Below are 26,098 nucleotides of genomic sequence, written 5' to 3' on the forward strand. Positions count from 1 at the left end.
GATTGAACTAAATAATTTCCAAAGTCCCTTCTAATTCTAGAGCAAATGAAAATGATCTCTGCAGAACTTTGGGTTCTCTTGTCAAATGATCCTCAAGTCAGTCTCTCTATCTCTTATTGTTAGGCTCTTACAAATCTTGAAATATCTAATAGCACAGTATGTGAAAAATACATGAACATAAGTGGATTTGTACCATGCTATGGTGGGTGAGATACTGAATAATGTAATATATAAGCACACAATTAAAAAAGCTTGAAGTCTTAAGTCTAACTAGCACACATTACCCTATTATTAATTTATTTAACACCTGGCCAAATTTAACTATAGCGCTCATATTTTCTCTTTGGTGCCTTTAGAGTACTATCATCAAAGAGTATTAATTTATTTACATAATCATCATTTGATATATTTGTCTAAGGTAAATTATCCTACAAATAATTTAGACTTAGCTAACACAGGTAAAAGAAAACCTTCTACTCATTTCTGTTAATTGCTATTCACACTAACTTATCATGGGGGAGAGTACCTAATTGTAGCTATGGGCAAGTTTTGAATGTACTAAGAGAAATGTCACTCCCTTCAAGAAGTCACAGAAGACTGAGAGTGTCAGAAGCTAGCTTACCCATATTCATGACCTGAGACTGAAGCATCTGTCTTTGGCCAGGCTGGCTGCTAGGTCTCATAGGAATGCTGGCAGTTGGGTTACGAATCATACCTCCTTGGATTGGCCTATTCATGGCACTGGTTGTGGCAGGACAGGTGACCCTCACTGTGGAGCCCGGGGATCCCCATTCTCCTGATGGGATTGCAGGTCGGGAAGCATTTCCACCAATCATTCCTGTGGTAATGCCAAAGAAAGTAGAAAAATATATACCTTGCTAACATCTTACTTTTCACAAGAAAACTACTAGCTTATAGAATTAGACTGATCTTTTTGCATGAGCGACTTGTATCCTTCATTGTTCAGTTATGACTTGTGATCACTGCAAATTGTGCGTGACATAGAGCTGCTGGCGGCTGTCATTTGGAGAAGCTATGAAAACTGTTCCCATGTGTACCCTACAACAGGTGCTGAGGGTGCATGGATAACCCTGACTTCCTTCCTCAGGAAGTGAATCATATTTACTGGCATACATGTCAATGCTTCACTCTCCAAAAAGGGTTAGGATAAGACTAAGAACTAGGTGTTAACTAATAATGGATATTTTTTTTATAAAGCGAAAACTCAAAGAATACTCTATAAAACATAGGTTAAACATTGAAATACTAGCTTCTTTTTCAAAATATAGAACCTATTCAACTTCCCACTCTACCTAGGCAGCCTGTATAAACTACAGGAAAATTACTCACAGGAACTTTCCGATATTTACTACAGTTCATTACAGTTAAAGCCAGGGGAAGAGTCCTGCTATTGTTACAATTCTGAGCTACCTATTCACACCCGATTGAACATCTCTAGATGTAATATGGCATCATACTATATTTAGAGAAATGATCCCTTTGTATCTAAGACATTAGAAATTATTTTTACTACACATCAAAGAATACAAGATTTGCCAAATGGTAACAAGTTCCTGATCCAAGTGGTCTGGCATTCTGGTTTCTGGCACTGGCCAAATATCAGATATTTTAAAAGAAGGAGGAAATAGCCCAAAATAAATTTGTTTTGTTGTACACATACATGCAGGTCATGACAATCCACTGGAAAGTGTGATAAATTTTAAGAAGGAAAAAGAACAAACCAAAAACACTGGCTGTTTTTTAAACATGTAAAATGGAGATATTAATTTGTATTTATCTATTTCAGTGCTATTTTATGGCATATTTATTAGATTAAAAATGTAATTGGGACTATGTACTAATAAATATGTTTTTAGAGATGGTCAGTTAAAAAGCTCCTCATAATATCAGGGCATTACACTAATTGGAACATAGCTGTAAACTGTTTTTCAACTATATGAAGCTATTAGCATTCTCCAATTTTTCCATCATGGTTCATAAAGATTAACCACATTTAAACTCAGATTACCAATTAGGATACTAGATGCATCTGGATTCACAGTTTTTTGTTATTTGCAAAGGAGATAATCCTAAGTATCACTTATAAATCTTGGTGCTTTACTATTTTTCTTTAGAGAAATGGCACAAGGGAATGATTAATTTAGTATCATCTTTGCTCCTGGAATACATGTGCAATCAGAATGCTACTATTGCTAATAATGCTATATAGTTTTCCCACATTATGAAAAAATAACCTATTTAGGTACATCTCAATTGTCCTTTAATGAGAATACTTATTTTTCTTTTAAAGTAAATGTTTAATCAAATTCATATTAAATGAATAGTAATAAGAAGTTCTAGGGTTTTCATTCAACCATATTTATAGTATTGCTTGTGTGATTCATAAAATTTTAGAGCTTAGATACCATCCAATTCAATCATTTTGAAGATGAAGAAACCAAAGCATTGTGAAGGGAGGTAGCTCGTCTGTTATCACATTAATAGTGAAAGGGGAAGGGAAAGGTTAGAGCCCAGTTCTCTTGAATCTTGCTTTTCTTAGTCAGCCTTTTAAAAACTTTTGCTTAAGACTTTCCTCCTCTGCAAGGATATCGTGGACACAGGTAAGATAATTACTGTTTGAGTTCCCTTTTCCTATATGAGAATCTCAAATATCTTGTCTACAGAAACCAAGGATTTGTCCGTCACTCTTCATTTTTTAAACAACAGAGGAAAGCCACTCATCATTGCTGATCATTCCTCACCAAAATAAAAAGTTTAGGAGCAATGGTGCATTGTTACAAATAAATAAATGTTGGAAATAGGATAGCAACAGCTAAAAGAACAGTACTTGTTGTTTTTAGTCCTAGATACATCAAGGAGGTTAGGGTAATGGTACAGATATTTCATGTTCTATTATATGCAAGTCCAGACTGGATGACTGAAATATATTTGATAATGAAGAAAATTAAGTCAGCAATAAAAGTTATACTTTTATACACTTTAAAAATATTATGGTTGACTTTGATTTAACATTTTCAGTGTCCTGCCAGTGTGAAGTTAGTTTAGTTCTTAAGTTCTATTTTATAACTCCCTACACATAAGTTACTACCAGTTACTGGGAACTTTTAGGGATGTCAGACATTCACTGGGAACAAACCATCGCCTGTTAGTTTCACATAGGTTCGAAAATAACTATCTAGAATTTTAACTATAATGGAAAGGAACCAATTATGTTCAGGTCATGGGATTAAAAATCATAGTACTGATTAGAAATTTCATTAAAATGTCAAATACAGCAAAAACGATCAGTTAATGATAGTTTACTTTTTGCCTTTCAACCACCATTCTTAGGAATTCTAGAGATTTTTCTGACTTAAAAAATCTTACATCTACCATGAAGAAAAATTCATTTAAATTTTAAAAACGCATTTAATGTAGAACATAATGCCATAGCCAATAAGTTAAGTAATTCGGTGAAAATAATAGTTCATTTAAGCCCTTACCTGTACTACTGTTCCCTAGATTTCCTTGATTTCCTACCATCCCTTGATTACCCATCATTCCCGGCTGAGGTATCACTGAATATGGACTACTGTTTCTTATTGGTGGGAAAGGTCCAGCACTTGTTGGACTTTGCAATGTGATGTCAAGTGGTATATTCTGGTTTGGCAATAACCTGCCCAGTTGTCCTGGTCGTGGGTTATTAAAAGCTAAGGAGAAAACAAATGAGATTAAAGTTAAAATAAGATAATGAAAAATGATAGCTATAGGAATGGATTAGACAAAGCCTACTGAAACATAACAGGTAACAGATCAAAAACACAGTGCCAAAATGTAGAGCTTACCTATAATAATCTTACTTCCCTAATTTCCAGAAAGTGGTGAAAGTATGTATATTTGATGACGAAGAAGCTTTACTTACCATTATTTTCTCTAAACATTAAATCTCTATGATGAAATAATAATGTTTAGTGCCTTTCTCATTATTAGTATAATGATTACATAGTAGAGTTCCAAAATTACTTTATTACTTGTATCTTATCACACACACACACACACACACACACACACACACACACACCCCTGTAACATAAGTCTAAATCTTACATGCCTACAGATTTGGCGTATAAAAGGTTTTTTAACCTGGCACCTAAAGGAATTACTTTAAATGATGAGTGGTTATCACTGGTTTGAAAACATATAAAGGATTTAGACTTCTATTGGCTTACTAAAGGAAATACTGAGATGAAATGCCATTTAATTCACTGAATTCAGTCACAGTATTAATAAATTTCAAGGTTTAATCTGAGAGTATTTGTCTAGTTACCTACCAAGCATTTGTTAGTTGTACTATATTCGGTATAGCACTGCATTTTCTCACAGAGCTTGGTAGTGATCTGCCAAGATTTACTGGCTCAGTATAGACAGCAATGACTGATAAGTCAGGGTAGCACGTAAATGTGAGAGTTTGGCTATCAGAATTCATAAAATTAACTGAACTACTTCATAATATGTAGGAATATCACGCTAAAAGAGGCATAAATTATTAACAACCATAAGTACAATAGAATTTTTACAATAATCAGCACTGAGAAAAGAAATTATTAATGTTTAAGGATGGTTTCACTATTTGTGAAATAATGAGAATGATTCACTTCTTTTGTTCATTAGTTAATTACTGCTCTAATATATGTACAGTACTTTTTATGTGTACAGAAGAGACCCAGGGTTCTCAGAATTATGTTCCCTTGAAAGGCTTTATTTCCCTTTTTATTAAATAATTACAAACTCCTTGAAAAAACAATCCTTAATTTCACTTTTTTTGGCACTCCTCTAGATTTTTTCACCCTGAAATTCTTATGACATTCCAGCAAAAAAGAAAAAAAAAAAGATGCCATGGTTCCCCAGCTCTCCAGAAGGTGACAGGAACCATAAATTTTTCTTTTCAGAAATCATCAGGTCTCACTTGAGTGATGGTCTTAATAAGTGAAACTTTCAAATAACTTACCTGGTAATTGTAATCCAGTATCCTGCTCCCCCACCCATGAAGTATAACTACATGGTGCCTTGTCAATATGTAGTTGTAGGGATAAAGGTGTCAAGTTTATACGATACAAGAATACAATGTAACACTGATGTTATCTATGACCCATCTATGAATCCTGACCCTCGATGTCATTCTTATAATAGTCATATAAAACTAAGCTCTTTAGCACCTCAAGGTAACTAAGAAAGTTTTATAAAGGAACAGAATATTTCAGATCTTAGATTAAGTAGATGAGAAAAAAATTCATATGGGTACTTACTTTACCAAGTAAGTTTAGATTTATATAAAGGTTATATAATATATAAAACCAATCTTAGAATGGGTTTCTAATCCTAAGCTAATTATTTTAGTTTAGGAAAACATTATAAACGAAACATTTTAGACAAGAATTTTATTTTTAATGAAGATACTTCACTTGCTCAGTTCAAGATGACAAACTCCTCCATCTTCAATTCTGATGGTTTTAGTCACTATCAATCAGTTCTAACATTAAAAATAAATGTTAACTTTTAAAGATTTTGTCAATGGAGCATAAAGTGAACTAGAGATATGATAATTATCTCACAAGTGATTTAATTTAGACAGTCTGACTAAAAAATTCAGCAGCTTATTTATGTTGAGGAATTAAATTCTTCCTTCCTTCATCCCTGAAGAGCTGAAAAGCATACTACTAACTAGAACTAATTTCAAATTGCTGTTTATAATGATTAAGCACAGTAGATGGTGCTGTCTGATCACAGGAAATCTGAGACAATTAAGTCTTCATAATCCCAAGAGCACTCTTGCCTAACTATTTCTGATAATGATGGTCTGTAAATTTCTCAGCTTGAACAGAGATGGACCAAACTCACTGCTTTGTGAAATCCGCAATGCTGGTTTCTGGGCTCCAACAGGTGCAACAGGGCTGTTTTCAGCTGTGAGTTGCATGAGGTCATTGATGATGGCTTGCTTGTCTACTGATCCAGCCGGGGCACCTGGCCGTGTGTCTGGGAAAAGCTGTGGTAATTGACTGTTCTGCAAATCATCCAAAATCTCTTCCAAGTTGTCCAGCTCACTGCCAGGCTGTAACAATCAGCAGAATTTATCCAATATCATTCTAAAAAAACCCACAACAGTACTATAAAATATACTCCCACCCACAAGGAATACAAGGATTCAGATTTATACATATATGTATTGAGAGTACACTCCAAAACAACATTTGTGCCTAAAGATCAAATGCTCCCTCTTCTGAACACTTTCTCTTTCATAGGTTTTTGGTACACTATTCTCTCTTGGTTCTGCTCTTATCTGTTTGACCATTCCTTCTCTAGACTCCTTTGACCTCCTAACTGTGGGTGTAACCTAAGAGTCTTTCCTTTATAGGGCTCAGGACTTCAATGCCACTTCCATATCATACAATCTCACTTTTCTCTCATTTTCCACTGCCCCTCCTCTATATGCTGTCTTCCCCCATTAAAAGCCTTCCGTCAAGGACTATCTTGCTTGAATTTCTATCCCTAATGCTTAGCCCAGTGTCTGGAATATACTAAGCACTTAAATGCTCTATTTATCTACTTTCTTTATGTTCTTTCACTTGATGAACATATCAAAGCCAAGAGTTTTACTTATCTGCTGATAACCTTCTGATATACATTTGTGTCTCCAGGTTTTTTCCTTAGAGCCAGTTCCTCATTACCTACTTACTGCCTGTTGGTCAAATCAAACTGGATGTTCCTCTATATAGAGAACCTCTAGGTGAAGGAACTCTTTTTTTTTGGCAGGGCAATTGGGGTTAAGTGACTTGCCCAAGGTCACACAGCTAGTAAGTGTGTCAAGTATCTGAGGCTGGATTTGAACTCAGGTCCTCCTGACTCCAGGACCAGGGCTCTACTCACTGCACCACCTAGCTGCCCCATAAAACTGGATGTTCACAGAAATATCTGAAATCCAACACATCCAATTTATCCTTTGAACACTCCCATTTCTGTCGTAAGTTCTGGACAAAGCAGCAATCATGCAGGTTTATGGTCTGGGCCTCAGTTTCTCATTCTGTCACCACACCTGTCCAATCAGCTTCCAAATCTTGCCATTTTTACCTCCACATCTTTAATATCCACGAAGGAGTAAGCTGACAATATAAATAATGCACTGAATCTCCTAGTTAGACTGTCTTGTCATTCTCACATAACCACCACTTTAATTCAGGCTCTCATACTCTCCCCAGACTATTGTAATAGCCTCCTAACTTATCTGACTTCCTCAAGTTTCTCTTTACTCTGTCCTACACACTTAACCCAGGTGATTTTCCTCAAGCACAAATCTACCACGTCTCTCCTCCTCCTCCTCAGTAAATTCCAGTGGCTCTCTGTCAATTCCAGGATAAAACATATGCTCCTTTCTTTGTTTGGCTTTTAAAGCCCCTCACAACTAGGCCCCCAAATATCTTTCCCACCTCACTGTTCATTACTATACTTCTCTACAATCTCTACAATCTAGAATACCTGCCTTTTTGCTGGACAAACATGGGCTTCCATCACAAGTCTTCCCAGCTCTTTGCACCACTGTCTTCCACACTTAGACTTCATTACCTTTAAAACTCAGCTCAAGCACTACCCACAACCTGTTCCCAACTGCCAGTAACCCATCCTATATAAAGTTCTATGTACTTTTATTTAATCAACAGAAGTTAAATGAAAATATATCTTGTACATTTTTGAAGCAATCTAAATGAAAATTACTTATGTGAAATAAGAGAAAATGCATAATAAATTTGCTTAAACAAAGAAGCCTACAGAACATGTCAAATCTGGTGAAAAACATATTTCAGAATTTGAGGGATGAACATATAAAAATTGTTTTCAGTAATTAAACCTTAATCAATAAGAAAGCATAATGCTTTCAGTAAAATCTGTAGATTTTGTTAATTTCAAGTGCTTTTATTTATTTTGGGTGGGGAGAGATTTTAATATTGAAGTTATACTTTAGAGAAGTAATTCTATTTAATAGCAATGGGGAAATCAGAAGTTTACAGTTGAAGAAGCTAGATTTTATTTCTTTAAAATTTTTTTTTCATTGTCTGACTCTGTACCTCTTGCACAAAATAGCTCCTAGCCTAGAATATTTTCTTTTCTTACTCTTGCCTCTGGGGATCCACTGATTTCTTTGAGGTCTAGCTCAAGAACCAACACAAGGCCTGTTAATAGTGCTCCTCCTCTCCCAAATCACTCTGTATTTAACTTTATGCCTTCCCAATAAAACGTAAGCTCCTTGAACTGAAGTTCCTCATTAACTCTAGCTAATCCTTTGACATGACTAGGGAAATTACAATCTTTATTGATTTAATTTCTCTAATTTAAAATGTAGTGATTTTAAAACTATTTTCTAAGGTTGAAATGTTACAGAAAATACTAATTCAGTATTTTGATTAAATTTTTTTCTAATTTTTTTACCAAAGAAAACATTTTTCAATTGCAAAGTTTTTTTTTAAAATATTTTACACCAGAAGAAAGAAACTATTTTGTCATCAGAGTAATTCCACTGATTTCAAGGTTACTAGCTATACATTTCTTTTTCAGCTTGAGTGACCCTTTCTACTTGTGCTTTCAGTTTCAAATGACAAAAGGGAGTTGAGGGTTCTTGTACAAAGAACAATAAGGAGAGACAGGGACAGATCTGTGATTTAAGATCACTTGGACAACTGAGTGGAGGACAGAATGGAGTGAAGAGAGACACTGCCAACAGTGCAGGTATGAGGCAATGAGGGTCTGCACCAGGGTGGTGGCAGTGGGGATGAGAGTCTATAAGAGATGTCAAAGTATAAAGGACGGGACTTGGCAATAGATCTGCATCCAACAGACTGGATGAAGAGTGTGAGGAGGATTCAAGAATGACACCCAAGTTGTGAGTCTGAGCGACTGGGAGGATAGTGAAAGCCCAGACATTAACAGGAAAGTTAGGAAGAGGGGAAGGTTGGAGGGAGGGATAACAGTTCAATTCAAGATGTCCATTAGGCAGTTTAAAATGACAGACTGGAGATAGGAATAACTTGGATGAAGATCCAGCAAAAGAGACTGAGAGGTAGGAGGATTATCAAGAGAGAGTTGTGTCACAAAAGCCTAGAGAGAAGCCAGTATCAAAGAGAAGAGGTGATCAACAGTGTCAGAAGCTGAAAGAGGTCAAGAAGGATGAAAGCACTGATAATGAGAGAGAGAGGGCGGGGGGAGAGGGAGGGAGGGAGAGGGAGAGAGAGAGGGAAGGAGGGAGGGGGAGAGAGAGAGGGAGGGGGAGAGAGAGGGGGGGGGAGAGGGAGAGAGAACGCAGATTCAGTTGAATAATAACAGGGAGTTAAGAAGAGAATGAGAAAAAAGGGAAGCAGAGGTAACGACTGTAGAGAGCCTTCTCAAGAAAAGCCACAAAAAGGAAGACAGATATGGGATGATGGCTAAGTAGTGATGGATGGATTTAGAGTATTTTTTTTTTAAGGACAGGTGTGTTTGTAAGTAGTAGGGAAGCGACCAGGAGACAGGAGAGACTGAAGATTAGTAACAAAGCAGAGTCGACAGAGTTCACTTGTGCCTGTAGAGGGTCCTTGCCAAGAAGAAAGGTCATCTTTTCATGTGAGACAGGGATGATGGGGGGGATAGTGGAAGAAGGCATCTGAGTGATACAAAATGATGAGGGGAGAAAAGGGAGCTCTTGAGAAAATGATTTCAGTTTCTTCAGTGAAACATGAGGCAATGTTCTTGGCTGGGGGAAGAGGGGGTAATGGGAGCCTTAAAGATGGATGAAATGAGTCAATTAGGGACTTGTGAAAAGATTGCCTTGCTTCATTAAAGGCCCAATTGAGATTAAGTAACATAAATTCATAGTAGACCCAGTCAGCACATTTTTGTGATTATTTTTCAACAGCTTTGTCCAGCAGTACATGAAAAGGAAAGAAGGCAGCAGATGGGACAAGTGGAGGTAGAGTAATCTGAGGTTGAGGTTTGTTGGGGCAAGATTGGTGATAGGATAAGGGATCAAGGAGATATGAGGAGAGGAGAGGATAGTACAGAGTTAAATTGGGTCATCAAGGGGTTAAGATGGGGAAGGGAGGAGAGTACAACCAATGTAGGGGTAATGGCCTTGGAAAGAATCAAAAGGTAAAAAGACTGGAGGTGCTGATGAAGACAAAGAACTTGGGCAGGGGTGGTAAAGCAAAGTAAAAGGTACAATTATAGTGATTATCTAACTTCTTGTGGAACTGAATCTATCAATGCTTCTAAATAGGACTTATATTGAATACATTCTGGATAAACTCTAAGACCTATATAAGCTACATTATGTTTAAGGAATCCATTTACTTCCATTAATTGGTCATTTAGATTTTCTCAATAAATTTCTATTGTATCCCTATTGTAGGCTATAAAATTAGTAATAAAGATTATACAGAAGTTCCTTTATAAGAAATTTCTAGAGATGTACAAAGTTCTAATATAATTTTTCAAATTATATACATAATATGTTAATAAATGCTCTTGCTCAAGCTTACACTGAAGAGATAGATGTAATAATTTGCCCCCTGAGAAAATTTTGCACTATCAAAGGGCAGAGATGTTCCTAAATGATCACTTTCATGTCAATAACAAAAAAAAAAATAACAAAGCATATCATAAGCACCCAATGAACATTTTCTTCTTCCTTCCTTCCTTTTTTTTTAAACATTTCTTCCCCCATCCTCAAGGACAGTTTTAATGTATAAAGTAATTGAATCCTCGAGTTACTCTTTTCCTCATCACTATACACAAAAAGGATTAGACCAAAACCACTCTGGACAAATATCTACTCCCACTTTAAAAACTAATGATGGAATTCAACACCCTTCCTCTATAATCTACTCCTAAATTTAACAAGCCTAAATGATGGATCAACAGTTTGCATACTTTAACAAATTTAGATGATTTTAACATAAGTTTCATAGTTTTTTCTTCTACTGCCTTCTAAATGATTTTAATAAATAAAATTAACCATTTGTTTTGGATAATTATAGAAATATTTATACTCCAAAAGCACACAGTTATAATCAAGTAAAATTTTAAAAAGTTTATTTTGTACATTTGCTATTTTAAGACTGAGTCAACTAAGCCAGTTCAACTTTAAGTCAACTCTACATATTTCTAGAAATAATGGAATCATATTTTATGTTATGAAAGAAAACTCATGTGGCATGCTAGCTACTACACCGCAAAAGGTAAATAAGTACATAAATAGCTTCTTTCAGGATTACAATTTACAGACAGAAATTATGCTCAGTAAGTTCATAACCTGAAAAGTAAAAAATGAAATTTCCTATTATAGGTAATATATAGCTGTGGGTTTTTTTCTTCCTCCTGGTGAGGTTTTGTTTAAACATTTTAAATTAGCAGCTAATTCATGTCAAAATAGCTTCATCTGTGAAAAGTGCAGTTATTTTTTCCTGGGTCATGCTTACTTTCAAACTATTTTAACATTCAAATGACTTCCTTCTATATTTGATAGTGATGGAGGAGATGAGGTTAATTATATTAAAGATTTGTGAAGTCACCATCATAAAATGGCAGAAATACTTTTAAAATGTTTAATCTGCACCCAAAGATTTTAGTTTGTCTTCACCCATTTTTTGCTAGATCATGATTTTTGTATGACACCACAGATGGATTAGTTTTCCTTGAAAATGTTTTGCAAAGTTGCTTAAAACATTTGCTTAGGCATCTATCTGAATGCTCAAATTATCTACATCATTTTGAGAAGTTAGATGATCATGCTATTTCAGGAAGAAAATGAATAAAGACTATTACTTGTAAAATAGAAGTTCTACAAAATTAAAATTGGACTTAATTCTTTTTAATTTTCCACTTTTTGTGTTTCTGAGGATTTGTCATGAGTCAAATCAGCTTGTTCTTTGAAGTAAATTGACTTTGAAAGTAAAGAGAATTCTCTCAATTATGATAGCACATATATACCAATGAGATGATTTGCAAAACAGCCTTTCAAAGCATTTTGAACAACAAAGATACTCAGTCTTACTCAAATCAATACTTTCCAAATGATATACCTAAAATTTCTTTCCTATTTTCTTGTTGAAAAATTTAGGATAGTAACATTTTAAATGTGGCCAACTTATGTGAAGAAATTCATTCTTGTTCTTTTTCCAATTCCTCCTCTATTAAAATTTCCAACACATGAACTTAATGGAATTCAGTCATATTTCATTGTGAAAATAGATGAATAAATAGGATGTTAAATAGACAAACATACTGGAAATAGTTTTTGCTATTTAACAAATGTTTCCTGTGAGTTTCAAAACCCTGTTTAGGTACTCTACCTAGTACAAGAATGCTATTTTTAGTATGATGGCACACAGAAGAAACACTTCTTCTTCAGGAAAAGTTAAGTGTTGGGATGTGTTTTTCTGTGTGTGCTCACTCACATGTGTACGCACAGCCACATACTCAAAAACTTAATGGCTTCTCTTTCTCCATCATTTTTTACTTACAGTCTCACTAGGGATTTGCTCTATATTAGTGAAAATGGGACAGCATATATGAGAGGTGAACATGGGAAGCAGAACGTTGAGAAAAGGACCTACGGTCTCAATCAGAGAGAACTTTTATCCTAACTTCCTCTGAACAAGGCCTCCACAACAGTACTGAGGCCACTGCCACCCCAATGCTGCCTATACTTTGATCATCATCCTTAACTTCTTCATCCAAGTCCTTGATAGAAGTAAGGATGAAGACAGAAAGAGAAGGTGGGGGCTCAGAGGCAAACAGCTGATTCACCAAGCTGGCTTTGCCTAACCGGCTTTCCCCTTCTCTTCTATAACTATCATAGATGAGAGGAGAAAGTGAGGCTTGTGACATTGCACAGCCCTCTCTCCCTCCCTCAAATCAGTCAGCTGGAGGTCGTGTCATCATTTCCCCGATGTCAGGGTCCTCTCTGAAAACAAAGGACAAACACAACAGCCTCTTCATTCACATTGTCTTCCTCCTTCAGAATGTAAAATCCTTGTAGGCAGGGGCCATTTCTCTCCTTATATCTGCACCTACCCCAGTGCTTAGCATACTGCCCAGTACATGTGAAGTGCTTAATAAATATGTTATCATTCATTCAGCCATTCAACTAAATTCTAACTTTTACCTAAGTTTAGTCACTTCTGATGGGTAAATTTTCTTCCAGATTACTACTTTTAATGTTAAGATGACTATGTTCAACCCAACTCCACATATCAGGTATGTGGTGATAATGATAACTTATTTCACTTAATGATTGTGACAAATGGAATCTTTATATAGCAGTCTTCTTGAGAAACACTTAGAAATATAATTATATATAATTAGAAATACAAAGCAATTGGAATCTACATGCATCTTTAAGACATTTAAAAATTTTCCTCCCCCCCCAACTGAGAAAACTTTAGTTCCTTGTCTGAAACTTAGAGTAATTATACATTTAAATATTTAAACACAATACCATCACACTTCTCTTATCCTGAAAACCCGCTGGACCACTGGGCTCAATGTAAAAATAAATTTTATTTGTGGAAGGAGGCACCACATTGCTATAGGTCTCAGGAGTCACGATAGTCTTGTTCTCCTATACATTCTAGTGAAAGTGAACCTCAATGGATTGAAAAGTCATTTTTATCAATATGATTTTGCACTTCAGTTCATCTGTTATTCTGTTAATTCTCACTATTAACTTTCTACCGAGAGTGTGGTTCTCAGTCACTGCTTCCAGTCTAGCTATATTTAAGGCATTCAGAATACTAGCTGTATAGTAAATTGTATTAATATCTAAGTTCAAAGAGTAATCGCTGAAGAAATTAGTATAATTTGGCTCAGTTTATCTCCTGAAGGTATGCAGGATTGCAAAACTATAGTTACCCCTTAGGAAAGGCAGCAGCTGTCAAGACTTAACAGAGTGAAAGAAATAAAAAACCCTAAGAAAATGCTTTGCTGTGAGTGCTTACAACTGTGGGATGGTGCAAAACTCTAATAGCATGTTTGGCCTCTGCTTCCATGATTATTACTTTCAATCTGAGGACTGCCTATAGCTTAGATTCTGCTGACAAAGCAGAGTTATGAAACCCTGGGGTAGTGATTTAAGGTTATAGTCAGGCTATGATGTTTATATTCTCTTCTCTATATCCCATCTAGTATGGAAAGACTGAAATACCCTCATGCAAAGTAAATTCTAAAAACAAATTATTGAAAATATTTATGTAGTAGGAAGGTTATGTTATAAAATAGCTATACACCACTATACAATTTCCTAACCAATCAGGACTTAAAGAGGATTTGAAGTAAGGGGCAATTTATAGGGATTAATGACCAGCAGGGAGAGTTGATGGTGCAGGGTGAAGTCTTGGATCATTAACCCCAGCCAGTCATTAATTCCCCAGGAAATGCCCTGTACCAAGGTCGGTATTGTAGTGCTAACCTATTTTTTTAAATAAAGAAAAACATTAAATGGTTTACTTTTTCCTGTGGTGTCATTATCCTCTCAGAGCACTGCAGGAAGATGATTTTGATTGGCATCACTTTGGCTACTTTTTTAGAGATTACAGCTTTCAACACCATAAAATAGGAAATCAAATTCTCTCCTTTAGTTTTGCACTCAAATGTATCATACCAATAATTTATAGGTAGCCTTAGTATATAATTCTCTAATTAAACAACTCACTCTGTTTTTAAAAGTTTATCATGAATGATGTAAGAAATAAGCTTCAGCAATGCAACACTTTAACTTGTTCCCAATTGACCATCTACCTCACTTAGCACAACTGCTGTTCCAAATCTTCTCTTTGCTCCTCACACCTCCAAAGCCACATCCTCTTCCCCTAGCCTTTCAGCTGAAGTTTTCCTTGTATTTTACTGAGGACACTGGGGCCATTTGCCCTGAATTCATTCTTCCCCTCCTTCTCATCATACAACCTTTTTATACTTCAACCTCCTACTCTCTTCTCCTTTATTCCAGCCTCTGAAGAGAAGAGGTAGCTTTCTCACAAAGGCTGACACCTTTAACATGTACCCTGGATCCTGTCCCCTTCTGATTCTCTACTATACGGTCGCCAATATCATTCCTTCTCTGTGGGCTTCAACCTCTCCCTATGTACCAGTTCCTTCCCTGTTGCCTATAAACAGAATTGTCTCCCTCAACCTTAAAAGACACTAAATACACCTTTCTTGCCAAGTATCTCATACTTCTCTTCTCTCACCCCAATTCCTTGAAAAAGCTGTCTCAGCAATCCACGTCTTTACTTTCACTCTTACTCTCTTTTACACCCCCTGCAGTCTGGCTTCCAAAATTATCACTCAACTGACCTTATTCTCTCTTAGTCACCAATGATCTCATAATTGTCAAATCTATAGGACTTTTCTTGATACTCATCCTACTTTGACTCTGCATCATTTAACACTACTGACTCTTCCCTCTTCTCTGAGTTTTCATGACACTTCTTTCCCTTGGTTCTCCCCCTATCTTTATGAATATTTCTTCTCAGACTCTTGCTGGATCATCATTTATATCATGCCTCTTAACTGCTGGTCTCCCTTAAGGTTCTTTCCAGGATCCTCTTCTCTTTTTTAAAATACACTTTTATAGTTGGTGATCTCTTTAAGTCCCACACATTCACCCCTATAGAATTGATTCTACATATTCAGATGACAAGTCTACAGATCCATTTCTAATCTTTCTCTGGAGCTCTTATCCTGCATCACCAAAAATGCCCACTGGGCTATTTCCAATGGGATGTCTCAAAGGTATGACGAACTCCATACGTCCCCAACCCAGTTCACTATCGATCGTCACTTTCCCTCACTCATTCCTCTTCTACGCTTGCCTCTTACCACTGAAGGTACCACTACCCTCCCAGCTGCAATCTCTGTGTTGTCCTCATTGCTTCATTCTTAGTCATTCAACCCATCCAGTCAGTTTGCCAAAACTTGCTATTCCTGTCTACAATGTTTTGATTTTACAAAGTTCTCTTTCTCTCTAATTACATTGCTACCATTCTAGTTCATACTCTAATCACTGACCACACATGGATTGTAACAGCCTCTTAATTGATCTCCTTGCCTCTATTTATCCTTCACACATCTGCCAAAATGATTTTCACAAAAGGAAGGCATGGCCTTGTTGCACTCCACTCCCTCTATTCCCAAATCAACTCTAGTGGCACTCTATTATCTCTAGGGTTTTGGCATTTAAAGCTCTTTGTAACTTAGCCTCCTCCTTTCTTTCCAGCGTTCTAACAACAGTTGGGTACCCTAAGGGTACTCAATAATCTTGCCATTTTGGCTTTATTGTTCTTTCTCATACACAACACTCCATGAGTGTACTATACCTTTGTACTAGTTGTTTCTCAAGCCATCAGATGGGTGAAAAGGCTAACTTTGATAATTACCCACCCAAATGCCATTTGCATCATCACTGTAGAAAGAACATCTTAAAGCTGAATCGTAACATTTAGGACAAATATTAAAAACTCTTCTTTGAAAAGACTTACCTGTTCATTAGGTTCAAAAGTCATCTCTTCCTTCTCTGTTTTCATAGCTATCAATTTTGTGCTACTGGCAGGATCTGTTTTACTGTCCAGTCGCTCGAATTTTGGGGTTATTTCTGGTAAACCAATATCTTTAGTATCATCTTTGTCTAGCAAATAGCGAAGTAGTGCATTCTCTTTCTTCTTGGGGCTCACTGGTTCCTGTTTGATAGTCACTTCTGAACCAGGACCTGTGCTGTTGGACTCCTGGTTCAGCTCTTTACCTGTGGCTTCTGCTGTAAGCTTTGCTAAGTCCACAGGAGAACTGCTGTCCTGCAAAAGTCTGTGCAAAATTTTATGCTTCTCCTTGAGTGAGGTTCCATGTGTTGATACAGAACCAGCCAAGCCACCTGTGGAGTCCTTATTAGCTTCTCCTATGGAGCCTGACAGAGGCGAAGGCTCCATTTGATCAGACTTGGTGGTCAAGAGCTGCAAGAGCTTTGTTTGTCCTTTGCTGTCATGGAGTCTGTTCTGTCCATCAGACCTTTCACCACTGACAACCTGGGGTATGTTGGTATCACTATTTTCTTTCTGTTCTCCAGAATGGCAGCTGCTCTCTGCTTGTCCAGTTGTACCTTCAGATGGCTCCCCATAAAGTCCAAAACAATCTTTAGAGTCCAGGCTTCCCATCTTACTTAGTGAGGGAGGATTCATATTCACAGGGGAATTTTGCAAATTACCCATTTTTAGGTCAGGTGAAGCCAACGATGACCCTAAAGTGACTCCATGCCCCTCACTGAGGGCTTGTAGTGCATTTAGGGAACTGTTGGTATAACTATGGCTATTTCCTGTGCTGCTGCAGACGGCCACAGGTGAATGTAAGCTTCCTGCTGGGGAAAATTGACTGGGTGGGATTCGAGGACTTCCTGCCACTCCAGGGCTCATACGATGCCTTGGTGAAAGCATAGAGTTTGGCTGTCCTGGATTCATGCCAGGGCTGCTTTGTGAGGGACTATTCATTTTGAGTGCATAGTTACTACCCTGAGGAGTCGATGCCTGCATGCTTGACACATGGTTCATTCCCCCTGAACCACCAAACCTGCCCACCGGCATGCCCATTTGTTCCTTTGGGCCATTTATGGCAAAATTTATATTGCTACTGATGGTCATGTCCTGACCTGGGTTCCCACTGCACATGGCCTGATGGGCAGGGCTGCTAGAGCTAATTGGGTTCAATGGCTTCCCCATAGCTTGTCCAGTCAGATCCTGATTCATTACGCACACGTTCTGTTCTCTGTATAATGAACAAAGACACAACATATTAGTTAAAAGGAAAAAATTATCTAGCAGATTATTAATAATAATATTTTAAAATGATGTGTTTTTTTCCTTTAAAAGAACAGGCTAACATTTAAAAGACAAGATAATGCTTTTGATGAAAGTCACCTACAATTATCAACATGAGTGAACATGTAGAATTTGGGACCAATAGTTATGTTTTTCAGTAGAACTAATTAATATGTCTGCGGTTTAAGACCTTGACTGGAATAGGGAGAGAACGAAACAACCATCTGTTTTAAATTGCAGACATTATATAAAATAGTCAAAAATTTACACACTCACATTATACATTTCTCCCATTAAACAGGATGCTATCATTGATAATTTAAAAATGACCAAAACAAGTATACATTTTACAGTACAACTATACCCATCTATTTGTTGGAAATTCTAATTCCTCAGAAGAGATATCCATTAGCTTAGAGATTTCTCTGGTGTTTGACCATTAGGTTCATGGTGAAAAGCAAATTTCAAAAACAACAAAAAAAATCTTGGCCCTGAGCTGGTAGAAAACCAAATCCTTCCAAGTGCTAGAGCCAAGAAAGCTACTGAAACACATTCAGAACGAGACTATCTAGTCAATAACCTAATTCTGAACATTTTTTCCCTGTACAAGTCAAAGCTTGAGCGCGACAGACAACATGGAAAGTGCGCTTCACAAAGAACAGTTCATTTTGCATTTTCCCCACTGCCTTAGACTGCCTTCAATCCTCCCCCACCCGCCTCACAAGCAGGTTTTCTAAGCTAGATGGTTTCTCAAGCTCCAGAGCTTTTATTTAAAGCTTTGGCAGCTCCTCTTGAGTTACCAAATGTGTTCACCAAGCCAAATAAAACACATCTCACAAATTGTCAAACAGGAGCTTTCGTTTAGGTGGGTGCAATTTGGCACATCTGTAATCACTTTTAGATATTTTCAGTTTTACATTGGATTTATAGTTAGCAGGCAAAGGGAATTTCCTGATACTAGTTTTTCCTAAATAAAAAACAAATAATTGAGAAAAGTGTTAGAGCAGGACCCTTTAATTGTAGCTACATTATATACCTTCTCATAGCTTCCCCAAAAACTCTCTAACACACACAAAGAAATCTAAATAAGCTGGAATTTGAGTAATGTTTTTGTTTCTAAAAGAGTCTGTAATATTAAGGTCCATTCTTCTGACTTTCAGTTTAGACTACGAAGTGTTTATAATCCCTCAGGTGAAGGGCCAATGCCATGAAATTCCTTTAGAAGGTCCTTTCTATGAATATTAATTGGGAATTTGTTGGTGCAAACATATAGAAAGTAGTACCAACACTATCTGCTTCAATATACTGCTTTGCCTGTTATCCAACTCTGAATTGGAGAAATTTCTTTCTCTAATTTAACGGGTACTCATGTGAGAGCAAAGTCAATTTCTGTAGGTCAAGTTCCTTTAGGCGGATTAAAAGAATACTTTAGGACTTCAAAAGAGCCCCAATTTCAACGTATGAGTACTCCTTTGCTGAAGTGGATGAAAAATACTCAACATCTTAGTAAAAAATAAAATTAAGAAGACGAATATAAAATAAATCTTGAAATTTAATCGAAGACTTTAAGGTAAAAAGAAATCCATGACATTTGGCAAGCACAGAAAGATATTCCTGATATAAATTAAATATCTTAACAATTGAATTTTACTTTGTTATACTATGGTGCTGATCAGCAGATGTGTCTATTAAACTAGACAAGCACTAAGATGACTTTCTTCTTTGCAATACCTCTCATTAACTTGGGAATGAAGGGCAATTCTTAGAACAAAGATTACCTGTGAAGCATATGCAAGGATATTACAAGCTGAGGTTCATTAGTAGTCTGGGAACGAATGAGCTTGCTCTTCGTTTGGGCAGCAACGAGAGTGCCATCAGACAAGGAAAAACGGTAGATCTGACTGAATGCCAGTCCTTGTCTCAGCACTGTAAGCGGGCAAGCAAACAAGAAGTAGATTTAGAAACCGAAAAGAGAACAGTACACATGTGACATTAACACACTCATCGTGAGTAGGGAATCTTTCAGGCTTTGTATTTTCTAGGTTGCCAGCACCTAGCATAGTGCCTGGTACATAGGTCATTAATAACTACTTAATGATCAATATGAAGACTTTAAAATTTGAGTTTCAAACAATGCTATAAAAGTGCTATGTAAATATTTATATTGTATATAAAATGCTACAAAAAGTGATTCTTAAAATAAAATTTTTGAAAAGGAAATTTACTTTGTATCTAGTGTGCTAACAAATGACAGTATCTTACATTTTAAGTAGAACAAGGAGAATGAAATCATTTTTGCTGCTTTATGTGGCAAAATAAGTCTATGTTGTAAAGGAGCTTATAATCACTTAATTTTTTCAACAAAATCTTATTCATTATTGTTATTTTTTAAAAATCTAGGTCTCCCTATCTCACCCAGGATAGAAGTGCAGGGGCTACTCACAGGCCCAATCCATCTACCGATCAGCAAAGAAACTTTGGCCTATTTCATTTCCTACGTGGGACAGTTTGCCTCTCCTCACCAATTGTTCTCACCAATCCTCCCCCTCTCAATCCCTGAAGGGCATCACTACATCAAATACACCCAAAAGGCCCAGACCACAGAAGCTCAGAAGCCAAAAGATCCCCTGGGTTCAGCTTCCAAAGTACCTGGTAATAGGGGCACGTGCCCCTGGGTTTGACTAAAAATATCCTTAGGCCTAAACATAAATATTTTTCCCTTTAACTTTCCCTTTTGAAAAATGTAAAGTTTCATGACTTTGATCATGACTAGGTCAGAAAGTATTTTCTAGTCCCTTATTTTTGTTCTTTTGGCCTTTTCCCCTCCAAGACAAATAGTAATCTATCCATCTTTAAAATGACTGGAATTAGGCAAGGTTGGTATTCTTTAAGGGTAGGGATTTAAAATACAAAACACTTTTATCTTTATTATTCTCTAGCTTTTAGAATAGCTCCTGGCATATGTCTAGTCATTTTAAATCGCATCGGACTCTTTGTGACTTCTTTTGGGGTTTTCTTGGCTAGATAACTGGAGTGCTTTGCCATTTCCTTCTCCAATTCCTGGGATATAGTAGGCACTTATTAGGTGCTTGTTGATTAACTAATTAACAGCAAGTTCTTTTAATTCATAACAACCCCTATTTTTGCCCATGCAAGGAGCATTATTTTGTAGTTAGAAGCTGAAGAAATAAAAAATTAAATATTTATAAGAACCTCTTCAGAAGAAAAGAATAAATTTAAACAGAAAGCTATTAAAAATAGGGAAAAACTACTATGGTATGTAAATATTTATTTTTACCTTTAAACTCTTAATGTGGTGCTTTTACCATCATAAAAAATAATTTTTTTTTAAAAAAGCTCTATGCTAATAAACTCTTTCAAAATAATTTTGGGATTGACTTTTACAAGTTTTCGCTTTTTTAACCATGATGGCTAAAGAAAAAAGTATATTTCAATCCAGACTACCACCTATCTTTTACCATCTAGTCTTTTGTTATTTTTCAGAGACTGGTCTTATTTTTTCACCCATATTTATCATCTAAGTTAAGATTATATGGATCAAATGTTGAGCACAGACAGAAATCCAAGCATGTTTACAAAACAACAAAATACCAGCTAGTAAGTATCAGAGGCAGGATTCAAATTCAAGTAAGTCTTCCTAATTCCAAGTCACAAGCGACAAAGTGGGGAGTAAAAGCTGTATTTGTAAAGTACTTGGGACCTATTTTAAAGTACTTAGGACCTATACATAAAGTTCAATTACTCTACCAATACAACTTTGATTTCCCATTTTGTCACTTGTGACTTGGAATTAGAAGACCTGAGTTTGAATCCTACCTCAGGCAATACAAAATTCTACTCTAGGCAATTGTCTTAACTAAATTTTTCCAACAGTTTAAACTCAATATGGTATTTAGGGACTACACATCCCATCCTAAGTTGTTGTGTGAAGTTATTTACGTAATGTTCTAAAAACTGCTCCCATATCTTATGAAAGAGATTTTGTTTTAAGAGAGTATAACTGAGTTATTTTGTTTTATGAATATATCCTACTTGTAATTGGTAGGGATAGGAACAGACACTACTAAGCTAGTCATTTCAAGTCCCTATATGATAGTTATAGTCTCAAAAAGTTGATCTAAGTATAATTTTTGTAACCAAAATAGTATTTTCTCATTAAGCTCTATAATTCCAGATATTCTTATCCTTATTTCTAACTACCTTTTATTAGACTTCATAGTGTCTCCAAAATTCAGTTTCTTCACATTCTCTCTTCCAAACATTTCTGCTAAACGGATACTTTTGAAACATATATTTAAGTATAGAATAGGAGTTCCACATTTAAAGGAGTCACTCTGTTAAATCATTTTTGAAAAGAAAACAATCTAATCTTTATTTCTTCATGTGGAGTTTCACTAAAGAGAAAAACTGTCTGGTCAAATCAGTGGTATCTTTGAAATGAAAGTAGCCACAGAGTCAAATAGAGGAAGAACATGAAACTGGTGTTACATTAATCCTTGTCCATTCACAATGAAAGGAATATGACTGCCCAGGGGCTAAGGTGATTTTCTAAACTGTAAAAAGGATTTATGAAATGCTGAATACTAGTATTCCCATTTTATTTTAGTTCTCTGAAAACTGAAATGTGTTCGAATTTTGCCTAATTGTTCACATGAACAGAAAAGCTCCAACTGTCAACCTTTCCTATATTTCTTGAAAATATTACAAATGTAGAAAGGAAAAAAAAGAAAGGAAAAGGAGGTGGGGAGAATCTATATGGCATTTATATCTTGACAACTCATCTAAAAAAGTAGAATATATAAGCATACAGGCAATTATCAAGGCAGGTTAAATTCCCAACAATTACTACAACTTCAATTTCAGTAAGATATCAAGGCTGAAGAAAGAGTCTGTATACTTCAATTGGGAAGTACAATGACAAAGTTCTAGGGACTCAGCCAATGCCAGGCTTCTTTGTGACAAATCGTACCTACTCAGTCTACCCATTCACCAAATTTCTAAGAAAGGGAAAAACAGGTGGATATAAAATTTTCCCTTAAATTCTAATAAAGAAAAAGTTCATTATCCCCTCACAGAAATGTGAGTTACATTTAGCCTATACATTGAACATATACTCGATAAAAAAGGTTTTAATCTTAAAACCTCCATTTTTTACTTTTATTAAGACATCCATCATCGAGTAAATTTATTTTTAAAAGGAAATAAACTAAATTAGGGTTTGTAAAACTATTAGGATAGTCTTATGGAGAGGTAGACAGCCATCTTCTTAAATATGTTATAAATTATAAGTATTTTGATGGTATTTATGGTTATCCCTATGTCCAGAAGAATGTTGGTGATAGGGAACTGAGCCTGGAGTCAGGAAGACTAAGTTCAAATCCAGCCTCAGATACTTCCCAGCTCTGTGACCCTGGGCAAGTCATGTAACTTGTTTGCCTCAGTTTCCTTAACTGTAAAATGAGGATAATAACAGCACTTACCCCACAGGGTTGCTGTGAGGATCAAATAAAATATCATGTGTAAAGCACTTAGCACAGTGTCTGGCACATAGTTGATGCTCAAGAAATGTTTATTCCTATCTCTCCACCCTCTCCTATATTTTGATCTCATAAAGTTACATATATAACGTGAAACTGATTATGTTGTGGAAATCTCAGAAAGATAAATGGAACTGACTAAAAGCATTTCTATATTCTTGTTACTAAAGAAACTGCACTAAAACAAGTTTTGAGTTTAAGTCTGGGGATCACAGCTATTGACCTCCTTTTGGCATTTTACCCAATTTTACAGACATTTAACTTTATATTTCTGGATTTTCTCATGGTGCACTCAAAAAACAGACTTTACTTTTGTAATATGCTTGCTCGGACTCCTTTCCTCTGACCCAACAATGAATTACCATTTCCTCCCCTTCAACTTTCCTGTAGAACACTCTTCTAATTCTTCTCCCTTGCTTCCCAGACTCTGCTCTACTGGTAATCACCCATAACCTGATAACTTATTTCCTGCCTAGAGGTTTTGTTTTGAGGACCTCACCCAAATAGAAATCATGGAGAACAATCAGAAGTAGCCCTGAATTCCATTTTAGGAATTGTTGTTTGTGAAGGAATTCTCTCTCCTTGATGATCTCCTTAAATAGTACATAAAGCAGAGTCAAATTCAAGAAGAAAATGATATGATTTAAAGAGGCTTACCTTCATGATGATGCCTCTTGGCATATGATACAGATTCTCCTTCATGCTGGGCATGAAACTTCTGAATACATCTTCTTACCAAATCCTCCCAGCCTGGTTTCATGGCTGCACGCATGGTGCTAGTATCCAGTGAAGTGATCTTGCCTACACACAAACACACTAAGTGTCATCAATGCAAACCCCCAGGAAAACAATTGTTCTAAAACCATGCATGATAGTTACATACCTTGGAGATCCTGGCGAGTAGTAAAGCTTTCCGATGAGGGAAGAACTGGCCTTTCCTTCATAGGAACTCTTCTTGCCACACAAATCAAGCAGGAGTGCAAATCTTGGATCAAACAAATATATGCTTCTTATATCAGTATTTTTTTGATGAGACAAATAAAGATAGATATACTAATGAAAACACAACTATCTAAATTAGTGAAAGAAAAAGTGGTTAAAAGCTTATCATTTTCATCTACTAATTTTTTTTTCTCTCCAAAAGCAGATAGCACATAGGGCCTGACTGAGAGGATTGGGAGGCAGAAAAGGGGACAGTCCAAGGTGGGAAATGCAATGTGTTATTGTTGAACTCTTCTATCAATGCAGGGATGGCCACAAGGATTAATAATTTCTTTTTAAGGAAGAAGCAAGGAGTTTTTTCTTATTTTATCTGGTTAATCAAAGTACGCGATGTCATTTGTCTCAAAGAGGACAGAAAATTAAATTTTATACTGATTTTTTTTAATGAATCATGAAAAATTTCAAGTGATCTAAATATGGCTATTTTAGAAACAAATAATTTACTACAGACTAAGAACACTCTTCTATGTAATGTAGATTCACAATGCCTATGTGATGAAAGTTGTAGTGGTACCTACAGCTTCCTTTCTTATCCCTCTGTAACATTTGGTTATGTTAGTTACACTGCAGTATGTATTTTAAATTAGGGAAATGAAAATAACATATTTCCTTTTATCTTCCTGTTAAGTGACTAGAACACAACTGATCAGAAATTAGTCTAATTATGCAACATTTACAATGCTGTAATATATCTTCTTCGATCAGGGGTTCTTAACCTGGGGTGTGTGAACTTATTTGTTCTTTAATATTCTGACAGTTGTATTTAAATATAATCTTTTTCTATTATAATCCTATCTATTTTATTTTAAGCATTTAAATAAATTATTCTGAGAAGGGGTCCATGGTTTCACCAGACTGCCAAAGGGGTCTACAACACAAAAAAGTTAAGAAAGCCTATGTGAAACGGTTGAGTAATTGTTAATTTGGGAATTTCAACAAGGAAATGTTTATGTTTAAAAACCTCAATAAAAAATTGGTTGTTTTGTTGCCTTTCTATAACTAAAATAAGGTAAAAGTGGTGATTATTTACAACAACATTACATAAAAAGAAATCATCTGTCAGACTACATAATTCAATTTTTAAAGTAGCATAAATGTTTTAAGAAGGCAAATTTACATTTTCTATTTCTTCCCAACGGATATCTTTTCATTTTCACACATAATATACGTATAATTAAGTTTCACCTATAAAGATATTAGTAACAAACAAATTTTTCAACTTGGGGAAAAGTGATTAAAAAAATCTTAAAGGCTTTCTATAGTAAAATTCCATTTTAATGCTCTAACACAAGGGAGACTAGAAGAAAAGGCAAATGAGAAAATCCTATTGAGTTTTTCTTAGCATATATATTATCTGTAGATTATTGGGATGTAAAAACAATATAACATACATAACACACATACACAATATAGACTTCCTATAACATTCTGCCCTACCTTCCCCTTCTTCCTTGATGGACTTTGGTTGAGAAACAGCAAAGCACTGCATAGTTTCATATTTCTGATGTGCTTCTTGGCTATCATGACTTTCTTCTTCAGAATCAGTAAGAGGTTTTACTAGCATCCGACAGTTAAAGGTATGGCTGTTCCGTCTAGGAGCTTCATTAGACCAAGGTCCCCCATTAACTATCAAGACCAAAAAACAAAGCCAAACAAAAC

General features: G+C 35.9%; 1 protein-coding gene across 7 annotated transcripts in view; it reads right to left on the minus strand.

Annotated features, from left to right (window-relative positions):
• NCOA2 (nuclear receptor coactivator 2) overlaps positions 1–26,098 on the minus strand; it is a 328,725-nt gene that overhangs the window by 42,444 nt on the left and 260,183 nt on the right. For 5 of the 7 annotated variants that reach the window (XM_036740623.1, XM_036740614.1, XM_036740635.1 and 2 more), the window contains 8 exons: positions 25,877–26,065; positions 24,321–24,422; positions 24,095–24,238; positions 19,658–19,805; positions 16,557–17,826; positions 5,899–6,109; positions 3,504–3,710; positions 623–838 (listed from right to left, as the gene is read on the minus strand). In XM_036740623.1, the coding sequence (XP_036596518.1) occupies positions 623–838; positions 3,504–3,710; positions 5,899–6,109; positions 16,557–17,826; positions 19,658–19,805; positions 24,095–24,238; positions 24,321–24,422; positions 25,877–26,065 (2,487 nt within the window). The remainder of the gene's footprint in view (positions 1–622; positions 839–3,503; positions 3,711–5,898; positions 6,110–16,556; positions 17,827–19,657; positions 19,806–24,094; positions 24,239–24,320; positions 24,423–25,876; positions 26,066–26,098) is intronic. The other 2 variants (XM_036740652.1, XM_036740642.1) reach the window with 1 other exon arrangement.

This window comes from Trichosurus vulpecula, chromosome 1, assembly GCF_011100635.1.
Source record: "Trichosurus vulpecula isolate mTriVul1 chromosome 1, mTriVul1.pri, whole genome shotgun sequence".
Lineage (NCBI taxonomy): Eukaryota > Metazoa > Chordata > Mammalia > Diprotodontia > Phalangeridae > Trichosurus > Trichosurus vulpecula.